The 20,005-nt window shown below is 48.4% G+C and overlaps 1 protein-coding gene across 4 annotated transcripts in view; it reads right to left on the bottom strand.

Annotated features, from left to right (window-relative positions):
- GFRA1 (GDNF family receptor alpha 1) overlaps window positions 1-18,905 on the bottom strand; it is a 205,739-nt gene extending 186,834 nt beyond the window's left edge. Inside the window, exons 1-4 of one of the 4 annotated variants that reach the window (XM_067709299.1) lie at window positions 18,836-18,905; window positions 17,947-18,240; window positions 16,771-17,064; window positions 15,540-15,623 (exon numbers count right to left, since the gene is read on the bottom strand). In XM_067709299.1, coding sequence (XP_067565400.1) covers window positions 15,540-15,623; window positions 16,771-17,064; window positions 17,947-17,986 — 418 coding nt within the window. In that variant the 5' untranslated portion in view covers window positions 17,987-18,240; window positions 18,836-18,905. Of the gene's footprint in view, window positions 1-15,539; window positions 15,624-16,770; window positions 17,065-17,946; window positions 18,515-18,539; window positions 18,673-18,835 lie in introns of those variants that run through there. The other 3 variants (XM_067709298.1, XM_067709297.1, XM_067709300.1) reach the window with 3 other exon arrangements.
- Between the last annotated feature and the right edge of the window lie 1,100 nt (window positions 18,906-20,005).

Raw genomic sequence — 20,005 nt, 5'->3', positions numbered from 1 at the left:
GAGATTCATGAGGAGGGACAGGCGGGTTGGTGCCAGGTCCACATCAAGCAGAAAAGCAGAGTCACTGGGGTTGGGGGAGGGGTATGTGTATGAGAGGGGCACAGGGGTGAAGGTGGACTGAGAGAGGGAAGGTTCCAGAATGGGCAGGCCAGGGAGCACTGCTCTGCTGTCATTCCCTGTTACAGAAGGCAGCTTAGAGGAAAGGAAAAACAACAGTAGGTCTTATTTATTTATTTATTTATTTTTACAATTACCAAATATAAAACCCCGAGTGTAAATTTTTCTATTTCAGGGTTTCTAAACAACATTTAACTTAGTGAGTGTCTTACATCTAGGGTAAATATTTGCCAGTCACTTCTGGCCCACGTCAGAGTGCTTATCTAAAAAGCTGTTTGGTTCTGCTCCTGATAGGAAAAATCTGCATTCCACCCAGCATACCCACCCGGCATGTGACCCACGAGCACTCTCCTTCCCCCAGTCTCCCAGGTGCACCCAGGACGCCAGCAGCCGCTGGATCTGCGTAAGAGCACTTCCTGGAAGGTCTATCTGTGTGTGCTGCCCTTTCTCTTAATTAAGGGCAAGGGCGTGGAGGAACAAGTCCAGGACTGGCCCTACGCTTAGGGTGCTACTGCATCAGCTCCACCAGGCTGCAGCACGTTTGGGGAAATCAAGGAGCTGTGAGGCAGGACCGCAGATGACAGCAGGAGAAGCCTGCGGCTCGCGCACACCACGTGGCGTGGCAGCTCGGTTTTAGGGGCCGAACCAGGCATGTCAAGGTGGCAACTACAAATGCACTAAGAGGTCTGCAGAAAGGAGCCACCAACGCTGAGAGAGGTCTAGAAGGATGAGCACAGGGCCCGCCGAGCCCACCCTCAGGGCAGTGCAATGTCTTGAGGCTGATGAGTGAGTTCTTGTTTCTTTAGTAAGAACTTCCTTCATTTTTACTTAAACACTATGTCTCATAACTCAGATCCAGTTCTCACAGTGACGCTGTAGATATCATCCGTGCTGGACAAATCAAGAAACGGAGGCTTAAAGCAGTTAAATAACTTGCCAAAGTCATGAACCGATGAAGTCGGGATGCAAACGCAGGGCTGCCTCCAAACACTTCAGCACGACTCCCCCCAGCCTATAAAAACACCTCCCTAAGGTTCTAAACAGGCCTCTTTCTGGTTCCCCAGGCTTAAGAGAGAAGGTGGGTTCAACATGAAGCATGTTTGAGTTACGGCCAGGATAACTCAAAACACTTGGGGGGCACTACCCAGCAGGCAGCTGGATGGACATAGGCTCAAAGAGGGTTCCTCAAACTCAGAGTCCAGAGACTCCAAGGGAAATACTGGTCAGAGCAAGGGACTCGGCAGGAAACCCAGAGGAGCGGCATCGGCACACAGGTGGAATCAGAGACCCTGTGAGCACCTGTGCGCTAGGTGCAGTCAGTCCAGCCCAGGCAGGTACGGAACAAACTAAACCAGAGTCAAGGGCACGGAAGCGTCTGGGAAAATTTCTGACCAAGTCCAGGGTATTCTTCCTAAGCCTCCCTAAAAGGTGCCATGGTTTCTATTCAAACACAAAACCATGCTTAGACCAGAGGTACCTGAGAGCCCCTCTTGCATTTGGTGGCTTTTGTTCTTGACCTAGCAATCAAAAAGGCTACAAGCAGAAGAGCACGCAAGGGCCTAGGCCTTAGGAGCTGGACAAACCTGGCTTGAACTCGACATCTTCCAAAAACTAGCTGTGTGGCCTTAGGCATGTCACTCAACTTCTCTGAGTTTGGGTTTCCTCTTATATAAGATGTAAATAATGCCCCAATGCCACTCTGGGCCAACACTCAGGATTAAATGAAAGAATCTGTGAAGGCATCTGGTCTCCTACTGCTGGGCAGCCAGCAGGCATTTCGCAAGTAATGTTTTCCACAATTGCTCTCTGGCAGTCATAGCCAGCTTTGACTCTGACCTCAGAGCTGGGAACTTGAGTTCCTGGGGACCATCACAGCTAAACCTTCAAGCCTGAAGAGGCTCCGCATGGACATCTCAATCCTTGCTGGCAATGCCTACTTTCCTAAGGAGGAATCTTGTCACACGCGAAAAAGGTATTTCAAAAAGCCGGATCTTCGGAAAAGATACACATGACCAACCAGCCAGCATTCAAGAAGCAGTTGCCGGGTTTCCCTGGTGGCACAGTGGTTGAGAGTCCGCCTGCCGATGCAGGGGACGCGGGTTCGTGCCCCAGTCCGGGAAGATCCCACATGCCGTGGAGCGGCTGGGCCCGTGAGCCATGGCCGCTGAGCCTGCACGTCTGAAGCCTGTGCTCCGCAACGGGAGAGGCCACAACAGTGAGAGGCCCGCGTACCGCAAAAAAAAAAAAAAAAAAAAAAAAAGAAGCAGTTGCCACTAAATCCAAAAGGAAGTCATTTCCAGGCAATGCCCTTCTGAAAGAGGATTCTAGAGGGATCTCAAACCCAGACAAAGGGGACTGAGATGAATGGATAGTGCTCAAGAATTCTGACCCTCACCTGACCCCATGCACAATATAGTAGCAGTAAGTTCACTTTCTCTGCCCAGTGACATAGCCCCCAACAGCTGTGGAATGTCAAAAACAAGGCTGCTTGGGTCTAAAGTTACCCCTCCTCCACCATTAGAGGAAAGAAAACACATTTCTGAGTCTCTCCTTCTTTATGTTTTGCTTATGAGGAACAAATGTCGACAAGATGTAGGATACACTGCTCCGTTTGCCACCAAAATGCACAGACCATAATTTTATATGAAGCTACACCCACTTAATTGTGATGCATTAAGTATTATGTTCATTGTTTCTGAAAGTGGGTAGAAATGAATAATTTATTTCAGACAAAGGAAACTCTTGAATATGAAATGCCTCATCTCTTAAAATTACAATTTGGAAGACAAGAATGAAAAAATACCCATAGCCAGTGAACCTTATACTGCTAATAGAAAACAATGCTTCAACTGTTTCTACTTTGTTTGCAAACATTACGTTTTTTTAAACATTCTTGAGAATGATCAGGAAAAAGACACACTAGGTTTTCACCATGCTAGCAGCCGCTCAACACAGGGCTAGCATATCTAATGTTAATTTTCTGTGCTGGGTTTCCTGCCAACGAGTGCCTTGGCTCACCTGGAGTCCGCTCCCCAAAGCCCTGCACCCCAGTCTCGGCCACCTCCTTCCAGAGCTTTCTTTTCTTTCCTGCATCCTAGTTCCCTTTTTGCTCCTTTTCCCACTCCCTCCTTGGCACTCCCTGTGCTCTGCACCCTCTTTCTGGTTTCACCATCCCCCCAACAACTAGCACAGTGCCAGGCGCAGAGTAGGTTCTCAGAGAATGTGACTACTGTTATTTTTAGAGAAGATAATTGATGTTTTGGACTGAACTGAATTGGTGATCATCATTTCCAGTATGGCTATTGCTGTCTTTTTTTTCTTTCAGAGCAGAAAAAACCTACACCCACTCAATCTAGTATTGCTGTTTCATGCTAATTAATTGGGAGAGGAGGGGGAAGGGAGTTGGGGTGCGTATAAAAGGAGGCAACCGGCATTCGCTTACCATTTCCCAAGCACTTTCCAGTGCTCTTCCTAAGTGTTACCACCAATAACCTTATGAATTGGATACTATTATTATCCCCATTTACAGGCAGAGTCTCTATTAACCCAGGGTCCCACAGCTAGTAAGTGCTGGAATGTGGAACTCAAATCTGGGTGTGTTTAACCCCAAAACCCTACTCTTTACCGCTGCTATTCTGCATTTCATAATTTCCTAGCATCATTGGGACCTCACCCTCTGTCCCTCTCCAGCCCCACCCCAATCTCTGGAATGAATACAGACAGTCTGCCTGGTGGCTCTTGAGGATAGAGCTGCCGAGCTCTGGGTGTGTTCTTACAGGAAACCGGCAGTAGCATCACCTCTCCCCTTTCCCACCCCAACAGTATCATTAAAACAATGTCATAAACACACCCTGGGCTCCAAGAAGGACAGAGAGGGTTTGCTTACTTCTTCGGAACTGCTCTGTGAGCTGTGGTAATTACTGGCTGCAGGCCCAAAGGCCCTCCTACCTCATCCTTCTCTCACCCGGCTTGCCCTGGGGTTAGTGGGCATCTCTTTCAATTAAGACACCTCCCTGCATTTAGAATCTTTGCGTTTTTATTCAGACGGTCTCTTGTGAAATGTTCTGAAGCAAGTCGAGAATGCAGTGCAGAAAACTGCCAAGTGAGGGCTTCCCCGGTGGCGCAGTGGTTGAGAGTCCACCTGCCGATGCAGGGGACGCGGGTTCGTGACCAGGTCCGGGAGGATCCCACGTGCCGCGGAGCGGCTGGGCCCGTGAGCCATGGCCGCTGAGCCTGCGCGTCCGGAGCCTGCGCTCCTCAACGGGAGAGGCCACAACAGTGAGAGGCCCGCGTACCGCAAAAAATAAAGAAAAAAGAAAAAAAGAAAACTGCCAAGTGAGACCCAGGACTAGGGAGCCAGAAGAATAAAATAGTACATAGAAAAGAAACAAGCCATACATCGAGTCCTCCCAACAGGCGGACCACAGACAGGTAGGTCAGGGCCATCTCTCCCAGCCAAGAGGACAGCTCTGGCCTGGAGATCCAAACGCCCATGCCTGACCACTGTCCCCAGATCAGAAAGCAGAAGCCCATCCTGATTCCAGGCTAGAGGGCAGCCCTGGGGTTGGGACTGGGGCTTTGCAGAAGGCAGATGGGGAGCCATTCCTCTGGGGGGTCCAAGACTGTCCACATTCCCACTGACCTCCAGGCTGCCTCCTTTCACCAGCTAGGTCACTCAGTGTCTAAGGGGCCCCACTGAACAATTTTCAATGCCACCCTTTCTCCTGTTACAAGCCAAAATGCCTCTGAGCATGAAGACTTTTCATGAGCTGACTCCAGGCCACCCTGCTTCCCGCACTCACTCCTGCGGCACCTCTCTGCTCTGTTGTCACCTGCTCTCCATGTGCCTCAGTCCCTTCCCAGGACCACCCTGTGAGGCCCAGGCGGCCTCACTGACTGCTGCTCCTCTGCCGACCCTGGGCCCCTAAATGGGGAGCTGTGTGCACTGGGTGCCTTGTGCATCTTTTCCCCCCAAGGAGAAGGTGTGGGAGAGAGAAGCCATCAGGAGCTGAGGCAAACAGGTACCTTCTGAGGTGAGGAGTTACTAATCCTAACAGCAGACCTATGTCTCTGTCTAGTCTGGAAGCAGACCCCTGTGTGTGCTTTTATGACACAAAACTATATACAGTTGAACCATATGAAATGTGTGCTATTCTACCACGCTGGCCTACAAAAACGGCAATTTCAAATGATTCGACGTAAAACTCCCAACAATGCTGAGTTTCATTAGCCATCATCCTTCCCTGGTTCTTCTGAGACAAAGGCCAAGCCCCTGAGCGTGGCAAACCTGCCTCTCTGCTCAGCTCTTCTCCCACCACTGCTCATACCGAGGGCCCCTGCCATAGAAAGCAGCTTATTACAGGACCCTGGACACTCAGTGCCTTTGTCCATGCTGTTGCCGCTGCCTAGAATGCCCTCCCCAACCACCCCTCCTTATCAAACTCCTATCTACTCCTCAAAGCCCAGTTCAGAGTCTCCTTCAGCAAGCCCTCTCTGACCCATAACTCCATCTAGTCAGTTATTCCCGTCTTAGGGCTACATCTGAGCCTTGTATGGGGTTTTATTCATTCACCTACCACTTTGCAACAAAACTTATTTGTTTTATACCTAAAACAAACAAGAGAATTCTTAAAAGGCAATGGCAGGGTCCTATTTACCTCTGAATCACCTAAGGCCTCTCACTAGGCTCATAGTAAGTTCTCAATAAATACGTGATGAATGAATTTGGCAGAAATGCCATTCCATCACACCAAAATACTGAGAGATAAGAGATATCACAGAAACTGACCAATTCTTCTCTTCATTATATTATACTTATTTTATATATAATATATAATATATATTACATATGTGTATATCATACACATACACACATATATAACTCAGCACAAAGCGTCTAAGACTTCTTCATGCAGTTTGTGCTCTTGACTTTCAGGGATTATCTCTCTGGTTGTACGTATGCAAATGGACACTGCAGCATGGGTTCTGGAGCCAGACTTCCTGGGTGAGAATGTGGCTCTACCCATTCTTAGGCGTGTGCCCTCAGGCCAGCTCCTTACTTGGATCTCAGTTTCCTATCTACCGAGTGGGGCTAAGAACACCTTCTACTAAACAAGGTTGACACAAGTTATTGCACGTAAAACACCTAGCTCATTGCCTCTCACCGCTGTTGTAATGACTATTTTTATTTCTTTTAAGGTCTCGTGGGGAGGGTAACCATTTTCAATTGGGAGTACGTTTGGAGTTCCGGCCTGTTCACTCCTTCTCCCATTCAAATGCCACTTGCCATTCCTAAGCAAACAAGAATACAATGGTTCCATCAAGGACTCTCCAGAATTCTCCAATCTCCTGGTATCCTCTTATAAAGAGTGTATTTGAAACGCATACTAACAGGGATCAATGGAACATTTCATAAACATGGGCTTTAAGAAACCTGCTGGCCTATTCCTCCAAAGAATGCAATCAATACCTATTTTCATACATAATTAACTGTACACAAAACAATCATGTACAAAAGGCAACAGAAATCACAGTTGGCACGGTGTTTCTCAGACCACTAGGAGGGACGTAAAGGAAAGTAGTACCAGCGTGACGGAAGACAAATGAATAACATATTAGGTCACCTTAAAGTGGGACTAAAGTGTGTATTCCTTTCTTTACCACTGTGTAACGCTATTTATATGACAACATGACAAAAAAAAAAATGGCCCTAGGCATTCTGCTCTACTTTAGAAACCTTCCATCTCACACTGAAATGAAAAAAGATACAATCCAGAAATCTCTTCTCTGGTTAATATTTCTGCAGTTCCGCAGGAATGGTTTTAATAGCGTGCATGTTCTGGATTTTGCTTGTCAATTAAGAACCGATCGGAATGCAAGGCTAAATATTAAAATAATAGATACTGGCTTATATTTCAACTTTAAAGGTTTTTTGTCAAATAGTGTTTTAAGGTGGAAGACAGAGGAAGGGAAACTGGGAATTAAGGAGGTAGAGTAGGATCTAGACAGTTCCTCCTTAATAAAGGATCAGGTTGGTACTTAAAATTTCATCACATAACAGTAGAAAGAGCACAGGCTTTGGAGATGCAGAGATAAGATTCGAAACTTAACTCTTCCACTTACTGGCTGTGTGGCACTGAGAAAATTAATCAACCTCTCTGATCTCAGGTTTCCCTCTCAAAAATCAGAGATCATTATACCTACCTTTTAGCATGATTGGGGACCAAAAGGAAATAATGGCCTTGAACAGGCAGCCCAGCCTGTGCAGGGCACTCAGGGGCTCCCCAGGGAACTCCTCTCCCCAAACTTACCTCCTCTTTAAAGAGACTGCAGGTCTGGAGATAACACAGCTCTAGGACTACGGGCAGAGTCCCAGAGGCAACTGTGGTTTGACCAAAAATAGGCCATTTGACCAAATGATTAAAAGTCTGTCATATGCTAATGCTTGGACAGGGCGGACCGAGGGCCAATTTAGTAGGAGTAAATTGCAATTGATTTTCGAAGAAATTGCTTGTTCTCTTGCCTTTCCTCAGCTGTGTCACACTCTCTCACCTGTAGCTGCCTTTGTCACAGCCAGAACCAACTGAAACACGTGTCAAGGAAGATCTTTTTGAGGCAAAATGTTTAATAACACAGACATCCACACTCACACACACTATAAATATACACACACAGGAACAGGCAGATATATACATATATATCTGTGCATGTGTATATACATGTTTATATAGATGTTCTAGAGGGCTCAAATTTAGAAACAATTCTGTACCATGACCGTACCCTTCTGTGTGTTTTACAAATCCCTCTGTGGGTAGAGAGCTATCCTGAGTCATTTTTATTTTTACAACAGCCTACTATTTGAAGAAAGATCAGAAAAGAGCATACCCCTAAAATCTCCTCTCCATGCTTTCCCCAGCCCGATCTGTGCAAATCCCTGGCTATGAAAAGAAAATGGTTAAAAGATCAAAGAAGATAAAAAATCATAAGAATAAAGGTTAACAGTGGCTGCTTTCACCCCTAATTTCTGATATGGTGATAGACCCTCTTAGAACATTAATTAGAATGGGAAGAGAGATGAAAGAAATGCCCAGAGGACATAATAAATTAGCCCCTTATGCAAATTACCCATTCGATCTCATCACTGACCCAGCTAGTTGAGTCTCTAAATTACGGGAAGCGGTTAGCTTCTTTAACAAAAAATTCCAGACAAAAGATTAATTTTTTTTTTTAATCTGAAGGCTGAGAGGGTGTAAAGCGACAAATAATTTCTCAGTTTTCCTTGCAGACAATTCTGAAGGGGGCCAAAGATATGAAAATCAACATTCTGGCCACTGGCTCCTGTTACCAGAGACCTATTAAATAACCCTTGTTCTGAAACAATTCCGAAACAATGGACAGCCACCTGCTTAACTAAAGTCGAAGGCTGTGCTTCTCACCCTAACTGTGTGAACAAAGTCTGGTATCCTAAAAGGGGCCGAGGGGCAGGTGAAGGACAATTTTAAAGGAGGTAGGGAAATGCCAGGAGATGGAGAGTTTCAAATATCCATTTAAAAACAAACACATACCTAATTTTACTTGTCATCACTGTCCTAGACAATTTATGTATTACTGTCCTAGAAATTTATGGAACTCTCAGTTTTCTTATCAGTAAAATAAGGGGATTGGACTGGAATGACCTCCAAAAGTCCTACGGCACCTACAATCCAGGGATTTTATTTACCCCTTTGTTTTCACACAGTACTTCTGATAATTTAATTTGTTTAAATATAATCTTATGACATGCATTTTGTCTTCTGAACTCACTCCTGGCTTCCTTTCCTCTCTCCTACGATCATTTTCCCCTTTTCCTTATTTTCTCCTCTTATTTCTTATTTTATCTTCTTCCATGTATTCAAATGAGATGCTTTAAATACATTCTGGTTCAAAGTAAGGTACATATTGAATAAATCATACTTTATAAATGTTATTAATATGAAAAATATATATGGCAAGATGATGAGTTTCTCTAGCATGAAGAAAAGGCTAGAAAGAAAAACTGTAAGTCGCAGAATAATACAAGATTCACTATGCAGGCCCTTAGAGAAAGAAGGAAAATGTGTTACAGGTCATCCTCATCCACTGCCCTCATTTTACAAGAGGAGATGTGTCTAAGGAAGGGCAGACACTTGCCCAAGGTCACCAGCTAGTTAGAGGTAAAGCTGGAAGCAGAACACAATCTCCTGACTCCTGGACCAGTGCTCTTTGGACCAAACAATCCCAGTAACTTCTCTAGAGAATTCGCCACTGTATCCCAAAGAACAAAAATGGACATCCTTTGGAAAGAATGAGCTTTGACAGCAGAAAAATTAAGAGATGGCAGAAAGAAATACTTCAGAGGACTAAAGAAAAGGAATGAAGACAGACATATTGGCTATAAATAATTTTGCACCTTGTAACAATCTTCAGTTCATGCAATTACCTGTCACTCACTGATGTTTTATCTCCCCTCTTCTGGTAACGGGACCTACAGTAACTCTATGCAAAACATTCCACTGTCTCTAAGTTCACAGCCTGCACTGGAACATTCCGGCCTTTGCCAGAAGTATCTAGACAGTGGAATGACCTGATGCTTTACTCAAGAAACTTCTTGAGGTTGACAGTTAATCTAAATAATAAAATTTGCCTTTAGGAAGTGGCCAGTGACACAAGAAGACACAGATTCCTCAGGTCATAAGGCAGGTAATAAGAAAGCATGTGTAGACTACAACTCCATTTTTGTAAAAAAGGGAAAAAAAAAGATAAATATATATATATATACACACACACACACACACACACACACATATAGGAAAAAAATCTGAAAAGGCTTTTATCAGATGTTTACAGTGGTTATCTTTGAGAGCAGAGACTATGAGTGGTTTAAATTTGCTTTCCTTTTCTATCTGTTTGTAATTTCTTATTGTTGTACAATAAAAATGGGTCGCTGAGGGGCTGGAGAGCGAGAGGATAAAAGCCAAAAGTAGTGGTGTGTGAAAGTGAAATGTAAGTGTACTTAGCAGAGCCTGTGGAGACGGAAGCCTCTCCCAGCTTTAAGGCATGCCCTTCTCAGGGAGCAGTAATTCTCCCTGCTATGAGGGGCGTTGCAAAGAAGATTTATGGGGAGAGGTTAGAAGAATGGGAATCAGTCAAGCTGAGAAGGGTAGGCTGATCACAAGAATCCTTAAGCACAGGAAGGGCTCCCACCCCGGGTGATAGCCAGCTGCAGCGGACTCACCTCTGACCAAAGAGCTTAAGGAAGGATAGGGCCCCAGAGGAACAGGGGGATTCAGAGCAGGAAAAAGGAAGACCTTACCCAAAGGGGATTTAAGACTCAAACTGGGTTATTAAGAGATAGGGCTTCCTCCAGGGCCCTTTATATATTGGATGGATTTCTTATTTCTTGTCCAAGCTAGTTTATGAGCGGCCTTCCTGAGAGCTTGGGGTTGCTATCCTTTTCAAGACATAGGATCCTTGTTCCCTGACCCGGGAATACGGTCTGTGGAAAAAGAGTCCCACTCTTGGAGTCAGGAGTGAGCCAACAGCTAACACGCCCTTGGTACAGCATTAAAAATGACTGAGATTTGGGCTTCCCTGGTGGCGCAGTGGTTGAGAGTCCGCCTGCCGATGCAGGGGACACAGGTTCGTGCCCCGGTCCGGGAAGATCCCACATGCCGCGGAGCGGCTGAGCCTGTGAGCCATGGCCGCTGAGCCTGCGCGTCCGGAGCCTGTGCTCCGCAATGGGAGAGGCCACAACAGTGAGAGGCCCGCGTACCGAAAAAAAAAAAAATACTGAGATTTATTGAGAACCAATTATAGTTCAGGCACTAAGCAAAGCATTTTACATATAGCCTTTTTAATTCCCAAGAACCTGTAAGCGAGGCATTATCATCATCTCAACTTACATCCAAGAAGTCTGAGGTACAATGAGATCAAATGACCTGCCCAAGACAAAGTAAGCGGCAGAGCTGGGGACGCACCCAGGTGAGTGGAATTCCAGAGCACATGTTCCTTCACCATCGCGTACAAAGATGAAGAGGCGTGAAGCTGCCCAGAGCACTGGTGGGACAGCAGCCGGTCAACCTGGGTTGTTCAGACATGGGGTCGCTGGGGTGAGATAGAAGGTCGATTAATAGAAGAATCTATGAAGGGAGGGAGACTGAAACCAGATCATTCCTGGAAGTCACCAAGGTGTTAAGGTAATATCTGGCAATGGGTGGCCAGGTTGGACTGGGAGAGACTAGACACAAGGGTGGGGCCAGGAAGAAGGCCAATGCGAAGTTCAAGTAAAAGATAAGGTGGGTAGATTAAGGGAATGGAGAGAGAAGAGCAATCCAAAAGACAGCAGGCAATTTCAGCAGGACTTAGCGATGGGTCCAGTGGAAGGAGTGAGGAGGGTAGAGGAGATGCTGGAGATGATTCCAAAGCTTATGAGTTAGGCAGATGATGCCATTACATAAGACAGGAGACTCAGGAAGAGAAGGATGTAAGGAGAAAAGGGGAGGGATGATGAGATCCTTTTTGGATGTGCTGACTTGGAAGTAACTGAGATACATCCAGATGGAATCATCCAGGATTCAGCTGGAAATGCTGGTTTAGAGCTCAGGAGAGGATGGCGTAGGAGGGGAGGCTCTGAGTCATCGTTGTACATGGTAGCTGAGGTCCCAGAGATGGATGAGGTTTGTCCAGAGAGTATGCAGGAGAGAAAGAGGCCGGCACTGATCTCCCCAAAGGCAGTGCCAAGTAAAGGTTCTGGAGGTGACCCTCAAGCAGTGTGGCCCTGGCCAAATTGCTTCCCCTCTTTGAACTTCAGTTCTGTGAAAGCAGAGGATTAGACGATCTCTACGTCCTTTCTCTGATATTCAACCACTCATGGTTAATGAGACGCCTGCTCAGAACCAGGAAAGATGCTCGGTGCTGAGCGAACACCCGCCATTACAAGCAAATCCCCGACTTCCCAGTGGGAAAGACAGACACATAAATAAGTCCTCTCGATAGTCTGTGATTAACAGCTATCATAAAGGCAAGAGTGAATTGTAGCATGAGAGAGTCCTGAGTGGAAGTGCCTGTCTGGGGGAATTCCAGCATGGCCCTCAGAGATGAAACCTGATCTTGGTCTTGAAGAACTAATAGAAACCTCCCAAACAAAGGCAAAGCCAAGTGTCAAGGCATGGGAAAGTGAACGCACATAAAATATCTGGGAATGGATTGCTCAGTGAGCTTGACCGGAGAGGTGATGTGGCTTAGAGAGGAAGGGCAGGGCCAAGCTAGCCTACAAAGGAATTTACCATATGCCAGGATAGATAAAAAAGAACTTACAGGAGTTCTCAAATATAGTGACAACATGATTAGAGAGCTGAGTGGAAAGGAGAGGGCCACCATATACCCCTAGCAGCTGTTATTTACCAGCCCTTCTCTCTTATCATGATTTGACAAGACAGCAGATGACCTTATAAGGCTCTCCTTCAACATACAAACATTTTAAGAAAGTTTCTGTTTAACAGTTACACATATATGATGGTACATTAAAACAGAAATGCTAAACATGGCTCATTATTGATAGCATCATTCAAAAAGGGGACAGACTCAAAAGAGGGTTTAGGGGCATCTGATTCCGGGCAAAGCCATTTCCAATTACTTGGGGACCAATCTCAAGATCCTAAGGCTTCCTGGGAAGGTCTAAGCCACTCCTGGGACTTGGCAGGGAAATGGTGGCAAAGCCAGAGACCTAGACCTTTGTCGTTCACTAAATCAGATTTAGGATGTTCAAATCCCAGCATCAGGACCAATAAAGATGTTAAGAAAAAAAAAAAATCCCAGCATCACTCTTTCCCCATGATCTCTCCACTTGACTCTTGTTTACAATACCATCAACTTTGATTACATTTGAGGAAGGTCTGGCATTTCTTGATTCTTCTCTACAAAATCTAACCTCCCAATCAATACTTTTAAACACTGGAGCCCTTTTTTTAATCTCTCGCTGCCACAGAGGGCCTTACATCCTCCCTCTGATCCTCCATCTTCAGGCTTTTCTCTGCACCCATCGCACTTTCCAAATTTCTCCTTCTTTGCTCTCACCCTCCAGAGAGTCCAAAAACATTGCAGACAGGCTCATCTTCCTTTCAAATCACTATTTCTTGCTGCTTCTTGAACGTTTGTGAAGAAGAAAAGGTGAGGCAGAATGGAGGTTAAAGAGCAGAGTTGTGGCTGAGAGACACAGATGTGAAACACCACCTGATAGGTCCATCCTCTGAGCCTCTGAGCGCCCACAGAGCTCTGCCCTCTTGGCTCCCAAGACACATTCCTTGTTCTCTCCTCTCCTCCAACGTCCTCGTGCACTGGCTCACTTCTTCCATTGTGTCCTCTAGCCCACTGCCTGGTGAGGCCCCTAAAAACCGCACCAGCATCCGCGCACAGAAAAGGCACTTCCTAGAGCCCTTCAAAGCGCCTTAGAGGCCGACGCTTCTGCTTCCGCTATTGCGTTTCCAGGAGAGTAATCCCTCCGACCTCCCACTGCAGTTCTCACCAGACGAGGCTGCTTTATTTCCCTTCTGTAGCTCAGGCCTCAGATGACAGTTTTTAGATTCTACCTTATTCTTGTTCCCTTCCTTGTTCCTGCCATGGATAATACCTCCATATGGCCTTTTAACTGGTGATCAAGTAAACAATGGCAAAGGTGGCTGTGGGTTTGAAGAGTCCAAAAAAATGGAAACTCAAGAACGTCAAACATGTCTTGTTCGGTGAGAGGATTCAGCTCACACTTAGTGTATGTGGATAAACATCCTCTTCCCCTTGGGCAGAGAAATCCAAATATGGAAACTCGGATTACTACCCTATCTGCAAAAGGCAAAGGCCCTGTTGTCCTGGTTACCTCAGAGACTCTCAAGACAGAGAGATTCTCATCAACCACAACACTCATCACCCTGAACCTCTGTCCCTCTCCATCCTACAAATGCCAAACGGGGTAATATGCATTACTCAGTGACTTAAAACCTCTCAAGGCTCCATTTGGCTTTCCTATACCCACTTAAGGAACACAGTCACTGTCAGAGGTCAAAGCTCATTACAGCTGGAACCTAAATCCAACGCCCTTGAGATATGAAATGTAGCTCTAGACAAGACCTTCCTGGCTCTGAGTAATTCATTATGGCTTCTGAGACCTCGGCAGGCTGGGTCTCACAAATCGAGGATCATATTTGCTATGAAAAGACACCGGTTTGAGAGAGGGATCCAAACAAATGAACGAGGGGGGCTTGGTCCGTGCGGAAGAATTTCTGACATTCGTCAAAGAAATCCAGACAAGTCAGTGGTATCCAAGAATGACCAAGTCACTTTCAGTGGAGAATGAAACAGACATCTGTCTGGCTCATTGCCAAAATCCCAAAGGCGAGAATGTATATAGAATGGATGTCTGTGAATGAATGAACGTGTGTATAATACACCCACACATAATTTCAGTATTTACATACTTCCTTGGTTCTATGTCTTTCTGCAGGAAAACATAAAACATTTAGAACACCAGAACACTCTCACCAGTACCAAACCACCATATCTCATAGAAACAAATTCAACGTGAACCACCATGGTTAACCAAGAAACATACAATTTGTGATGGCTATATATACTTGAGAAAAAGTCTTAACTGTAAACAAAAAAGTCAACATCAGTCTGGAATCTCTATGTCATTAAGGGAAATCACTGCCTTACTCATTATTTATGGGGTTGTCTGAATGTAGATGTTATGAAAAACTTAATTCAAAAACTAAGGTCACTTCCAAACCACATGTAGATTTGCAAAGAGAGACAAAACAGACTATGGGAATTGAGACCACTTTTGAAAGGTCAGTAATACATTCTCCTGTATATGTACACACTTGCTCAGGAAAAATTAGAAACAAAACAAAAAACTGCTAACAAATGGTTGAGCTTAATCTTTTAAATCAAAGGCAGACAAGTGAGTCCAACCAAAATTCTTCAACAATCTAAGATTATCTTCAGGTGTCTCGTAAAGAAAAGTGGCATCATTTAAACATGTCCCATTTCCAGGGAGGCACTGTGTACAGTATGCAAGAAGGGAATACGATTGCCACCTACAGACAGAAGTGGCACTCCCTTTGCAAGAGTTGGCCAATCATATTTTAACGTGGAAAAAAAAAATTCAACAAAGTCACCTCCTTCCAACCTCTCTCAAACCACCACACAACATTACTTCATTTAGAATTACTTTCAAGTCATACAATCATCTCTAGGCATTCTGCCTCTTCATTATCATCATCTTATTTCTAATTTCCCAGAAACACTGTGCCATTCAACTATCTACTTATACACTACTTGAGAGCCAAAGAGAATGTAAGCCAATAGATTTCAAGCAGGCGAAGGCATCAGAGTGAAAGTATAAATCTGCTTACCTGGTATGAATGGGACTACCCGGAATATATCAGACAATCTGCTGTTAACTGGTTCATACGGGGAATCTTCAAGCAGATCATTTCCTAAAAACAACAGAAAGATTGGACTCAGATCTGGAAAACAGATATATTTCAGTCAGTTTTCGTTACTGAATCTGAATTCTAATTATGTTATGATTGTGTAACAAAAAGATACTGAAACTTTCAAAGATTTCAAATGCCTCTATTTGGCTCTGGTTATTTCTCTTCACTCCCTCTGCCTCTGTTGTCCTGGCTCTCCCCATAGTGCCATGAAAACATTGGAGAGCAACCCAGCCTGATCTTGCCAGAAAACTCTCCCACTCTTTGCAAAGGAATGAAATCAGAGAGGAAGGAACCAGTGACGTCACAAGCCCAGCTTGCCTCCAGGAGCCAATAGAAGAACAAAGCTGGCCCTTTTTCTTACTCCCAAAAAATGCCATGCAGTCAGAAAGCAGGTACCCTGGCTATTAAACACTACGTCTCTGAAACAGGTTTTCATTAGTACGTTCTGGAGGAAGTGGCAGCTGAGAGGTCAAATCTGTATATTACAAATTTTGAGCCTCAGACTCAGTGGAGAATGAATGCACTGAATGTTTGAGTCAGATTTACAAACGTGACCCACCTCTGGCACACAAGGACCGAAAAACTGCCCCTGTAATGGATGGCTATGACAAGTAGACCTTGCCCTCTCTGAGCCACTTCTGCACTAACCAAGGCTGAACTACACCAGCTGGTTTAAGACTCAGGTAATCTAAGATGACAAAATTTTTTTTTCCCACATCTGCCTTTGAGTAGGTTTGAGGGGGGTAAAGATAGAATAGATTCCACTGGACCTTTCATTCTCAATTCTTTATCTTATGTCAGTATAGACAGAAGGAAAGAAGAGAGGGGGGAAATCCAGGCAAGATGCAGTGGAAGCCTTTGGATTACCCTGGGAAGCCAGGCCTTTAACGGATTCCTACTCCGATGTTCCGACCAAGTTTCAAAGAGGTCAGCGGGGTCCCTGGGATGTCCCTTCACCCCCTCACGGGTTTTCCAACAACCAGACCGGCAGCAAACACCAGCTGCCCACGTCCCTGGGGGCCAATGAAAGGTCCTCATTCTGCAGCTGGGGAGAAGTGAGTGGAGGATGAGGTCAGCCGGACCCCGGGCCTAGGGACCCGCCTGCCTTCAGGGGCTGGGGGAGGGGGAAAAGAAGACGGTCGCGTACCCTGCAGGCTCTGGTACATGCTCCAGTAGATGCGCAGACAGTTCTTCTCCTTCTTCATACCCCGCTTGCAGCGGCAGTTATAAAGCGACTTCTGTTTGAGGGCCTCCATGGCGCTGCGGCACTCGTCTTTGGCCTCCAGGCCCGATGTCAAGCTGAAGTTGGTCTCCTTGCCCGCCACGCACTGCCTGAGCGTGCGGTACTTGGTGCTGCAGCTCTGCTCTTTCAAGCACTGATCGCTGGCTTTCACGCAGTCCAGGCGATCCCCGCCGCTGACCTCGGCCGACAGGAGCACGTCTTGTGGGGGGGAGGGGAGGGAGCGTGAGTGCGGCTGGGCTGGGGCGCGGTGCGCCAGCCGTGGGGGAGGACGCGCGCAGGAGCAGCCTTCTGCGGCTCCCGGCTCCCGGAGCGCGTCCGCCCCCCTACGCCTGGGGGGTCCATCTTCCCGCCCGGGCACCTCCTGCCGCTAGTCTCCCCCTACCCAACCCCCGGGGCGCCCCGAGGCTTTGCGGGCTTTTTGCGGTTTGCCCGCGAGCCAACGCTGCCCACCGCGCGTGCAGGCCCTGCGCCCCGGGACCGACCAGCCTCAGCGGCTGCTCGGCCTCCAGGGCCGCCCTCCCGCAGTTCCCGGCTCCAGCCACTCTCTCGGCCCGGCCCGACTGAAGCCCGGGGGCTTTCGCCAGGGGAGAACGGCGGCGGGCTGGGCGTTGCACGCGGAGAGGGTGAGCCCTGATACCCGGCCCGCCCGGCGGGGAGCACCGAGATGCTATTCCAGGAAAAGTTTTCCCTTCCAAGTTTGCTCTCCTGGCCCGGTGCTCGCCCACACCCCACCTGCCCCCCCGCGCCTCCGCAAGCTCCCCGGGACTTGCAAGGGGCGTCGGGCTTGGGGCTGGAGGGCTCGGACGCTTTAATTTCCCGCCAGGCTAGGTCATTAAAAACGTAGGAAACAAAAACCAAGGAAGAAAAGCTGCGGGCGAGTGCTGCGCCACCCCTGCCCCACCCCCCAGCCCGGGGTGCTGAGGATTCAGGATCCCCTTCCCCAAAACGAAACTTCGCGGTCCCACACCCACCGCGCCCGCGCCGTAATTTTTTTTGGGGGGAGGGGGTACTGGGGGGCTGCCTCTAGTACTCCCCAAGAAGACTCAGCGGATAAGAAAGCTAGCGGCGGCCTCGACTTACCCAGAAGCGGCAGTACGAAGTACAGGGTCGCCAAGAACATGGTGCCGGCGCGCAGCTGGTCCCCGCCCCCCCGAAAATCCAGAGCTGCCGCTGGGTCTCGCCGAGGGAGCTCAGCACGCAGCGATTCCCGGACGGCCGCGCTGCTCTGGCCGCCCGAAGTTCAGCTCCATCCAATGCGAGAGGAAACTCCCCGGTCCGTCCGCCGCTACCGCCGCCGGCGACTCAGCTCCGAGCGGGCTGCTGGCTAGAGGGCGGGAGGCGGTTCCGCTTTTAGAGGTTCAGGTCCGACCCAACCTGGAAGGGAGAGCGCGCTTTGAAACGAGAGCGGAGAGTGCTGGAGCCTCCCCGCCCCTCTGCCCTCCCCTGCTCCCGCCTAGGGGGACTTTTTAGCGCCCGGGTGAGGGCCCACCCCCTGCCCGGGTCGGGGCGCGGGGAGGGGGTGCCGGGAGTGCATGTGCGTGTATTCCGGGGAGCCGCCTGCACGGGCAGGGTGGAGGCTGGAGAGGTCGGAGGCGGGCTCCCGAAGTCCAAGGGGGTGTTTATTGGGTCCAACCCAAGAGGCTGAACGCAAGCAAATAAATAAATAACGTTACTTTCCGAGCGGGGCGAGCGGAGCCGGCCGCTGCCTGGAGTCTAAGCACTCGGCGGCGGCAGCTCTTTCTCGCGGAAAAAGCCCCTTCTCCCGGGAAAACCCCTTCTCCCGGGAAGTTCGCCACCCCCCTCGTTGCGCCAGCTAGCTCGCTCAGCCAGCCCTCCCCACCCAAACCACCAATCGCTGCCCCCCATCGCTGTATCCCCTCCTCCCCGGGCTCGCCTCCGTTCCGAGGCAGCCTGGAGAGGGGGAACCTACGTCCCGTTTGGGGCCGAAACCCGGCTCCTGCGCCCCTACCCGCCGCTCGGTCCTCTGCTTGCTCCTTGGCGTCCGCGCCGCGCATACACACTAGCCCAGCGCCCTGGCGTCCGGCACATCAACGCTGCCACCCAGGCCGAACTCACGGGCCCGCAGCCCCGGAGCGCCAGGGCAGGTGCAGCCCCGCACCGCGCACGCCCCTGGGCCCCAAAGTTGAGGGGCGCCTACAAGGGGGGTAGAGGGGAGTGGGGGAGTGGCGGCGGGTTCCCAAGCCGACAGAATGAGAAAACTCTCTCCAAATGCCACCAACCTGGGCTCAATCGACCGTTTCCAGCTGCGGCGAGAAGCCAGTTTATTTATTTATTTATTTATTTGGGTGGGAGGTGTTGTCGCCCTCTCCTTCCCTTTCCAGGCTCACGTCTCTGCGCTACGAAGAAAGATGCAGTAATCTCCGAGAGCTCAGAAGATCGATTTGGGCCAGGATGATTTCCCAGCAGAGCCCCGGCTCGGATGCCCTTTAGGGATGTTAGTGTTTATTGGGAGATGCGCGGCGGGCAGCGGGTTCCGAGGCCAGAGTTCTTTGCCAGAAGCCCCTCCGCCTGCCCCTGCCACCCCGCAGCACACCGCCAGCCCCCTCTGATACTCGCCGGCAGGGACGCCGCAGATACACACACTCGCGGGCGGTGGGACCCGGGGCCAGATCCCGCCAGCGCGCACAGGACACACAGTGCTCTGCAGCCGGCCGCTAGCGCCGCTTAGTCTCTCTGTCTCTCTCTCTCTGTGTCTGTCTCTCTCACACACACGAGGGCACGATGCACAAGGGCTCTTTCTTTCTCCGTCCTAGCGCAATCAAACCAGACCCTTCTTCCGAACATAAAGTTTTTCCCCACGTCACTCACGGCTGTGACTCCAAGACGTGGCGTGTTAAAAACACACTCAGACCCAGGCCCTCGGAGCTGCGATCGCGGGATGCGCCCACCCAATCATCCACCAACGCGCTCACACTCACAGATGCACACGCAGCCTTTACCTCTCTCCTCGAGCTTGTACAAGGAGACAAAAGCGGAACCCCTGACCCACTGCATTTAAACCGCGTCAGACCTGGCTCTGGGAAATTTATAAACTGACCTCCATCTTGGCTGTTTCAAAAGTAAATTTTAAAATAATAATAAATTTAAAGGTTCAACACACGCACAGCCCTTCACCCCA

Source organism: Pseudorca crassidens, chromosome 16, assembly GCF_039906515.1.
Source record: "Pseudorca crassidens isolate mPseCra1 chromosome 16, mPseCra1.hap1, whole genome shotgun sequence".
Classification (NCBI taxonomy): Eukaryota; Metazoa; Chordata; class Mammalia; order Artiodactyla; family Delphinidae; genus Pseudorca; species Pseudorca crassidens.
This window is presented reverse-complemented; position numbering and strand designations above follow the sequence as displayed.